The sequence below is a fragment of the Ochotona princeps genome, chromosome 22, assembly GCF_030435755.1.
Source record: "Ochotona princeps isolate mOchPri1 chromosome 22, mOchPri1.hap1, whole genome shotgun sequence".
Taxonomy (NCBI): Eukaryota; Metazoa; Chordata; class Mammalia; order Lagomorpha; family Ochotonidae; genus Ochotona; species Ochotona princeps.
In genome coordinates, this window is record NC_080853.1 from 11,331,210 (window position 1) to 11,340,224 (window position 9,015).

The 9,015-nt window shown below is 46.2% G+C and overlaps 1 protein-coding gene across 1 annotated transcript; it reads right to left on the reverse strand.

The window, feature by feature from the left end:
• Positions 1 to 5,024: 5,024 nt before the first annotated feature.
• On the reverse strand, positions 5,025 to 8,621 carry SRSF6 (serine and arginine rich splicing factor 6). The gene is made up of 6 exons (XM_004585813.4): positions 8,361 to 8,621; positions 8,002 to 8,150; positions 6,667 to 6,791; positions 6,380 to 6,588; positions 6,080 to 6,163; positions 5,025 to 5,996 (listed from the first exon to the last, which is right to left on the reverse strand). The coding sequence occupies exons 1-6, from the start codon at positions 8,465 to 8,467 to the stop codon at positions 5,636 to 5,638; spliced, it is 1,035 nt and encodes a 344-aa protein (XP_004585870.1). The 5' UTR covers positions 8,468 to 8,621; the 3' UTR covers positions 5,025 to 5,635.
• Positions 8,622 to 9,015: the final 394 nt, after the last annotated feature.

A 9,015-nucleotide genomic window follows, 5' to 3' on the forward strand; every position in this document is an offset into this window, starting at 1 on the left:
CAGGGACCATCCTTTCAATATGACCAGTTCAGGCACAAATGCAGAGGATAACACACCAAGTGACCTAAGATTGTAATCAGCAAAATTAAGAACAGGAAACTAAAGGACAGTGACCTGGGTCTTTTATGACTGTGAGGGAAGAAAGGAACGAAAAGAAATTTCAGATCTCCAAATATGAGTGCAAAACCAACCATTTGAACCATTGTTGCTACTTTCCCAATGCCTGTGTCCCTTGGAGTGGGCATACATTAACTACCAAACTGAGGTCATGGTTCCTGAGATCTCTTTTAGAGGTACTTGCTCAATTATATACAGAAGCAATGCTGAGGATTCTTGCAAGACTGGGGACGCAGACAGGCAGATATCATCAGAGCTACAGGAGGAGTTCATCATATTCTCACTAGGGTTTCAAGTGCTGCATGAGGGCAAATCTGTGCTATTTCTAGAATGTTTTCCCAAAGGCACCTACTACTTAATGACTGTGCTGAGCGCTGATCACTGCCTATTTTTTAAAACAGGTGTTGGTTTATATGTGAGGATGCAGCTAATTCTCTTTTGCATGATCCTCTTACAAATGTTTTCCCACTCCATTCTGGTCCTGGACTAAGGGACTGTTTCTTGCATTCATAGTAACAATTCAACCTGGTACCATCCAAGTTTTCTCCTGATCAGCCTTCTCAAGTATTCTACTTTTGTAGCTTCTTTACAGCATGCCAACAAATAGTTTGTAATACCACTAGTAACCATGGCACTTCCTCATGTTGACAGTTTGAACTAAGTTTTTTATAGGCCTGAGTATCCTTTTACAAATTATAAAGGGAAACAGGGACTAAATTTATAATGAACCAGCTTTTCAAAGGCTCTGGCTACAAGACACAGAGACATCTCTTGGAATACCCCTGCCAAAAAAGTGGTCACGTAGACCCATGAGAAATCCAAATTGAGGGAAATCTTGTTCAACCTGTCTTTTACTGTTGCCGGCACTATGGCACAGACATCCTGTATGGGTGCCAGGTTTGTGTCTCAGCTTCTGCACTTACAATCCAGCTGTTCATGGTTTAGGAAAGCAGTGGGCTCCTTGCACCCATATGGGAGACCCAAAGAACCAGCTGTTTGGGAGCCAGCTTCCATATGGGAGGCTGGCCATTACAGACTGACTTTACTACACAATGCAGGCTCCCAGGGAATGATGGAATTCAGATGGGAGCTGGGGATTCAATGGGATCATGGCAGTGTTGATTGCTTTTGGTACTGTTAGAAGGTCCTTGCTCCTGAGAAGCAGTCCTCCACATCCGTGGATTCTGCACTCACAGAACTGTGAATTGAAAATATTTGGGCAAAAATAATCACACCAAACATGTACTTTGCTACTATTTCCTATACAGGATGAATTGGGGTGTGGGATAGGAGTAGGTGATGAAGACCAAGGGATGCAACATTACAAAGACAACACCTGCATTGCTACTAGATTTAACTGCATCCAACCCATAACAGTCATCACCTACAATCTCACCGACACCTTACACACTCAGGCACATACCAAGCTGGTTGCTGCTCCACTCACTCTATGGGTACTCAAGTTGTGGCATCCAGCACCCCATGAATGGATGGCCTGATGCAACCCAATTTCTTGTCCTCAGGGCATGGAGTAATGCAACTTCTAATCCTGGCACATTCCTAGCTCAGAATAAACTGTTCTGAGATGGGTAAAATTTCTTCTAGGTCACCAAGAGGAACCACTCCAGCCTGGCACCAGACTTCAGTTCACACACCCAATGACTGAGGCCAGTTACATGGCACAGCAAGTCAAACTACCTGTGAGGGGGCTGGTACCATGGCACTTCAGGTTAAGCCTCCATCTGTGATGCATCTCCTATGGGTGCTGGTTCAAATCCTGTCACTTCACTTATGATTTAGCTCCCTGCTAATGGCCTGGTAAAGCCACAGAAGACACCCCAAGGACTTGGGACCCTGCACCCACATGGGAGACCAGAACTGCTTGGCTTCAGTTCAGTCCAGCAGCTGCTACTGTTGCAGTCATTTGGAAAGTAAATCAGATGAAGATCCGAGTCTTTCCTTCCCTCTGGGATTCTGACTGCCCACAAAGGGGGCGGGGAGAAAGATTGCCATGATAAAAATAACTGCCCCAATGGACACTGTTCCACTTCCTAATGGCCTGGGAAAAGCAGCAAAAGATGGTCCAAGTGCTTTGGGGCCCTACCACCCGAAGAACGGGATGAAGTTCCAGGCTTTGCCTGACTCAGACTTGGCCCTAGGTTCACCTGCCAATTAACCCTGAGTGAAGATCACTCTGCCCTTCTCCATTTAAAAAACAAATCTTAAATCAGCAGAAAATGCTTATACTGACAGTAAAAATTGAAGATGGGCATATAAATTACCAATTACTGTACTGTATTAAACTGCAGGAGTTCTCAAATATTTTCCTTTCACAGGGACTTGTTTCGGCTTCTCCACTTTCCATCTGGCTCTGTGTTTGTAGATAAAAGCAGGGGAAAATGGCTCAAGTACTTGGGATCCTGTACCATATGGGAGACGCAGATGAAACTCCTGGCTTTGGGTTGACTCATCTCTGGCCATTTGAGGTGTGAACCAGTACATGGAACATTGTTCTGTCTCTCCTCAGAAAATCTGCCTTTCAGGTAAAAATAGACGAATCTTAGGCCCAGCATGGCAGTCTAATGGCTTGAAGTCCCAGCCTTGCATGCGCCGGAATCCCATCTGGGCAGCAATGTGTTCCAACTGCCCCATTTTTCATCCAGCTTCCTGCTTGTGGCCTGGAAAAGCAGTAGTGGACAGGCCAAAGCCTTGGAACCTTGCACTTGTGTGGGAGGCCTGGAAAAGCTCCTCATCAGCTCAGTTCTGGTTGCTGTAGACACTTGGGGAGTCAATCAGCTGACAGAAGACCTGTCTTTCCTTTTCTTTGTAAATCTGATATTCCAACTTAAAAAGACCCTTTTAAAAAAAGGAGAATGTACAAACCACTGTTAAGACATGAACAGGAAATTATAAACAAGAATGATCTCATTTACTTAATCCATCATAGAAGCTAGCAACTGTTATGGTACCATTCTTACTACTTCTCAGGTATTAAGCTTTAATTTTCAAACCTGGTTTCGCCTTTGGCACTGAAGCACAAGGTTCATGACTTGCCCAAGACAAGCCATCCTATCATGCTGGTCTCAAAGGATTCTTGGCTCACACTTGAGAAATTGTTTTGCAATCGCATGCTCTAACTCAGAAGGCCATTTTCCAAGAAATCTGGTGCCAAGGGTAAACACAAAATAAACTGGAAACCAGCCTTTCCCTCAGCAATAGCATTTTATTGATGAAGCATAAAATAGATTAACAAAGTGGGAGAAAGAAGATTCAAAGATGAAAAGTAGCAACACAGAAGTGGGAACTTTTATGCCATAAAGGCACTATGGCATGTCAATAAATCCCAATTAAAAGGACAACCAAGAAGACGTTCCTCGTTTCTGCTTTGTTCTAGTTCCGCCGGAGACCCCCATGTGGCCTGACGAGCACATGCCAGGCGCTCACTCATATCGGCAAGCATCCAAAAATCTCTTCAACTGCCTGCAAGTGGCCAGCGTTGCCAACAGTGGCTGGCTATGCACAGCACCGAGGCCTACAGGTATGAACTACAACTCAACTCTGAAAAACTGGTCTTTGCTATCAGCAAGATTGTTACTGGGTACAGGTTTTCACGAAATACAATACCCTGATTTTCACGGCTGCTAACAACAGTTAAAAATGTCTATTGCCACTGATGACCTGAGAGCCAATGAAAATGCTGTTATCTGACACTGACACTCATCCTAACACCTCCTCCTTCCTTCTTTGAGAGGCTGCGGTTCATCAACTTTTAAAGCCAATTACTATTTTTATTCTTTTAACAGGCAAAATAAAGAACCATATGCAATTTTCTTCTCAAAATTCTAATATTTATGATGGGAAAAAAATACACCCATTTCTTGTAAACATCTAGAAGTAGTGGTCTTTTGGGGAAACTTTCTATATTCCTTAAATCAGATTGTTAACAGGGAGTTTAGGAACTTGTTAATACTCCCACCTTCTGTGACTGCCACCTGAGCCCTTGTGTGTATGTACTGTTTCCCTTCAGTTTCATTTTACTAGGGATGGGATGTCTTCTGGATTATCTGAACCTATAAACTAGCCCCAGAAAATGGAACATCACCACACCTTCTAGTCACTTCCACACATTGCAGTCCCACTCTAATCTGTTAGATAGCCTAGGAAGGCTATCCAAACTGTGCCCATTAATCTGTCTGTATCTTGGTTTCAGACTAAAGTTAGTAAGTTTTTAACTATGAAAAATTTAAAAGTGAACAAAGGGATATAAGGTAATTAACTTTTCAAATTGCAGCTTTAACTATGCTTCTAGATGCAGAGACTAAAACTAACCCAGTAATTTACACATTTTTGTAGCATCAATTTGGTTTCTACAGTAGGCATTACACTTTGTTCATAATAAAGTACAGAGTTGAGCTTACCCATTTGTTTTCCAAATCAACCACACAAAGTATAAATTGTACTAAGATGATTTAACTAATTACCCTATGACCCAACTAACTACCAAGGGGAATCGATGTTGGGGAAGAAACTTAATCGTTAACTAATCTTACCGAGTGATCTGTTAGGTGCTTGTTAAGCATAACGAACTTCCAGCAGAAAATGCAGTCTATGCTCTTTGACTTTGAATGCACTAAGTTTCTCATCAAAGTGTATTCCCATTTTCACATGACAAACATTACAGACCACTGAACCACATTCTTACACTGACCACTATCAGAAAGTGGAATCATTAAGCTTTATAAGATCCTAACAATTAGGGAGTGATTTGTCCAAGTGCTCAAATTCAGGCTTGGAAAAAGTATTTAATTTAGGCAAACTGGGCAAAGACCGATTACCAACTAGGAATTTTGACCCTACTTGTTAGTGGGGGCAAATGAAAACTGGAAATTTTTATTAAAAGCACAAAATAATGTTACTGAAACTGAATAATTTATTGCTGGTCTGAGACTTGCCTTGTTTTACACTTCTGTAGAATTTACACTGTTTCCACGAATAGCAAATAAACATTGAAAGAATTTAATAGTGACCTACTCAATAAGGCAATCATCTTGGTAGCAAACTTTTATTTTAAATCTTACATTAACTCAAGCTTTATAAAAAGCCAACATAATTGAAAATTGGGTTCTCCCTCTATAGCCTTAAGTATCCAAAGCTTGAAACGGTTAATTTAAAAATAAGCAACAAATAAAACAACAAAAAAAACCCTGCAGCAGATCCTGCTGAAATATTAAAAAAAAAAATCTAATTGAGCTTAATCTTTACAAAAGTTATTTTAGCTCAAAAGCTATAAAATCATAGTTATCTTAATTCTACAAAGAAGGGAGAGGGTCTTCGACTTCATGCCACCATTTTAGAACCTCATCTTTTTGTCAAAATTTGGCTACAAATCCAATTTGAGTGCCCCTGTTTGCAGGAGATTCCTCTTGTTGCAGAGGACGAGTACAAACATGGAAGAGGAACTGCCTAAGCAAGTAGGAAAGAGTTCTGTAATAGTGTGCAAAGAACGGAGAGTTCTGAGTTAATCTCTGGAACTGGACCTGGACCTTGACCTCGAACGAGATCTAGAACGGGACCTTGAAGTAGCTCTTTTTGGTGGGGGGGACACAGAACGAGCCTTTGAGGGTGCAACAGGGGGGGGTGAATTGGAACGAGACTGGCTCCTTGATCTGGATTTTGACTTAATGTCACCTTTTCCATTTTCTTTGGGGGACCGAGATCGAGAGCGAGACCTGCTTCGGGATTTCTCATACTCATCCTTAGATCTGCTTCGAGAACGTGAGCGAGAGCCTCGGTCAGACTTGGGTTTGGATTTGCTCTTTGACCTAGATTTCCTGCCCTTGGATCGAGACCGAGACCGACCTTTGCTCCGCGACCTGGACCTGCACACAGAAAAAAAGTCAGATTCCTCTCAGTGCCTGGTGCTGGAGCACCCCCGTCCCCAGAGAGGACAGCAGGGACCTACCGGGAGCGACTCTTGGAGATGCTTCGTGATCTACTGCGGCTGCTCCTGCGACTCCTACTGCGAGACCTTCTCCTGGACCGTGACCTGCAATAAACATCAGAGAGCTGTTTATCTCAAGAACCTCTGCGCTTTTTATCAGTCACACACACACACATCTGTGTACTTCCAAAATTAAACCATCAAAACATCCGGCAAAGAATTCAAGGACACATAACCAGAAAGTGTAACAAGAGCTGGCTTCGGTTCAGTTAACAGTAAAAATTACTGTTATTCCTCTCCACGCCCTTCAAGATAAGTTACCTAGATCTGCTTCCAGAGTAAGACCGCCTATGGCTTGTCCGTGGCTTATCTTCAATAAGCCTAATATTTCTGCCATTTATTTCTGTACCATCCAGTTTATCCAAAGCACGTTTCATGTCTGAGTAGGAGCGAAATTCAATCACACCCTCATTGGTGCGTTCCTTGTGAGCATCCGCATAGGTTACTTCACCTGCTTGCCGCATAAAATCCTGAAACAGTAAGAACGGTTAGATGCAGAAAGCCAAACAGACACCGATGCAGCTCATTCTCAAGTTCAGAGCACTCACCTTTAAATCTTGCCAACTGCACCGACTAGAAAGATTTTCTACAATTAGCCTGTACTCTGTACGAACAGGTGGTCCATATTTGTCTCTGCCAGAGGTTCTCCGACTGCTGTATCCACCACCACCACCTTTATCACACGAAGAAAACCATCAGATGCTTTGCAATGGTAAGGACGCATAACGTTTTTGATAGTTAGTACAAACATATCAACTTTCATTTACTGGAGTAGGACTTTGCTATTACACTGCTAAACCTTTGATACATTTGTGATTTGCCATAAATTAAAGTAAGGGCAAGTCAAATAGACTAAATCCAACTAAACCTCTCCTACAATCTGTTAGAGAGTGACTGCTCCTTTATTCAATTTACCTCGCTAAGTTTTATTTTACATAACATTGTAAAATATAAAACTTAACTGATTACATGCATTTCTACATTTTACAAAAATGTTTACTAGTTACACTAAGTACTTACATCACAGTGTGAGGTTTTTGGTGGTGGTTTGGCCACAAAACACGCAAGGTAACAGTCACCTAGTTCAGATTAACCAGTTTTGTCTAACCCTTGGAATCCTCACCATCACCCTGCGTCTAATGGCAAAAGGCTGCTGTCGTCATGGCTTCCGGTAAGGTCAGCCAAAGGGTCATAGGGCAAGGGTCACACAATGTATGGAAAAGCCAAGGCCAATCAGGAAAGGCAGTCATCTTAGCCTCAGTGGACACAGCCTCAGCCCCAATGGTCACTTTCAAATTGAAACATCAAGGACTTGTTAAAAAGTTTGAATTCAACATGCAATTTCAACAAACATTCAACATAACCACCCCCACCCTCCCTCCCAATAGCATGCCCCAACAGTTCGCGTATGGCATAAGGCTCATTATCAACTGCGGGTGGCAGAATACCACCTGAAGAATTGGCATTTTCTTTGTCCCCCGCCAATTTGCCTAAACTCTAACTTCTAGCTCCTCCCGGCCCTCCTTTCCCCACCTGCCCTCCCCCGCCTGCTCTCCCACCTCCACACTCGCAGCTGCTGCACTGACAGGTAAGCCAGGGTGAGAAACACAGTTAACTACGGCCACGCCTGGCAGAAGCCACGTCAGTGCCCACGGGGCTTATCAGCAGAACCCACCCTCTCCCACCCCCGGGCCCGATCCCCGCGCTCCAGCGTCCCACGGCTTCCCCGGGCAGGCGTGGCGGCCCGAGACCCACGACCACCCTCCCCCCGACCTCCCAGACGGGGAGGCCCCGTCCCGCCCAGCCCACCCTGGGGCCTGCACCCGCCCCCCGCCGGGGTCCCCCCCCACCAAGGACGCGGAGCGCGCGGGGATGCGACTCACTGCGGCTTCCGTAGCTGTAGCCGTCGCGATCGCGGCGCGGGCCCCGAGCGTGCTCCACGATCACGCGCTCGCCGCAGAGCTCCTTGCCGTTCAACTCGTAAACGGCGTCGTCGGCGTCGCGGGAGTCCTCGAACTCCACGAAGCCGTACCTGGAGGGGCGGTCGGGGGGCCGGGCCGGCGGCGGCGCCGTTAGCCGGGGTCGCGCACGTGCTCGTGCCCGCGACTCCCCCCGCGCGCCCGCGGCCCCGCGCCGCCGCCATCTTGGGAGGCCCTGCCACGCGGCGCCGCGGCCTCCGCGGCCTGCTCCGCCCGACAGCCCCCGGCCGAGCCCGGGACGTGGGCGCCCAGGCCCGACTCACCCATTTTTGAGGTCTACTTCGAGGAGTCGGCCATAACCGCTGAAAAAGCGCTGAATGTCCTTTTCCCGGACGTTGTAGCTGAGGCGTCCTATGTAGACGCGCGGCATATCCGTGGTGGACGTGGTGCCGGAATTAGTTGTCGAACGGCTAACCGCAGAGCGGCAGCCGCGATGCGGGTGCGGGGAAGAAAAAAAAAAAACCCGAACACGGGCTTCCCACCGCAGCAGCGGCCGAGTCCAGCCACACAATGGTGCGCGCGCGCGGCCGAGCTACGCTATAAGGGCGGCCTCGGGGGCGTGGCCGGCGCGTGACGTCAGCGCGCCGCACGCTGCTTCCCGCGGCGGGCGCGTAGCTCGAGGCTGGACTGTGTGGAAGCTGCAGCCTGTGAGATTTCGGTTAAGTGTCAGCTTGTTCGCGTCCGTACGTCTCCCTACTCGCCTTTGCAAATAACATGTCTCGTGGTCTTCGGAATTGTACCTTATAAAAAAAAACTTCACCTGCGAGGTCTCTCAGGGTCTGGGGCTGTACGCTAAAAAAAAAAAATCCCGATTTTCATTGGTTCCCAGGGTTGTCATAGTTGGTCCCGGTGGCTTTTGATTGGCTCTTCCAAACGAGGCTGTGGGTCCCCTCCGCCTATTGGCTGTCGCGCTCTGGG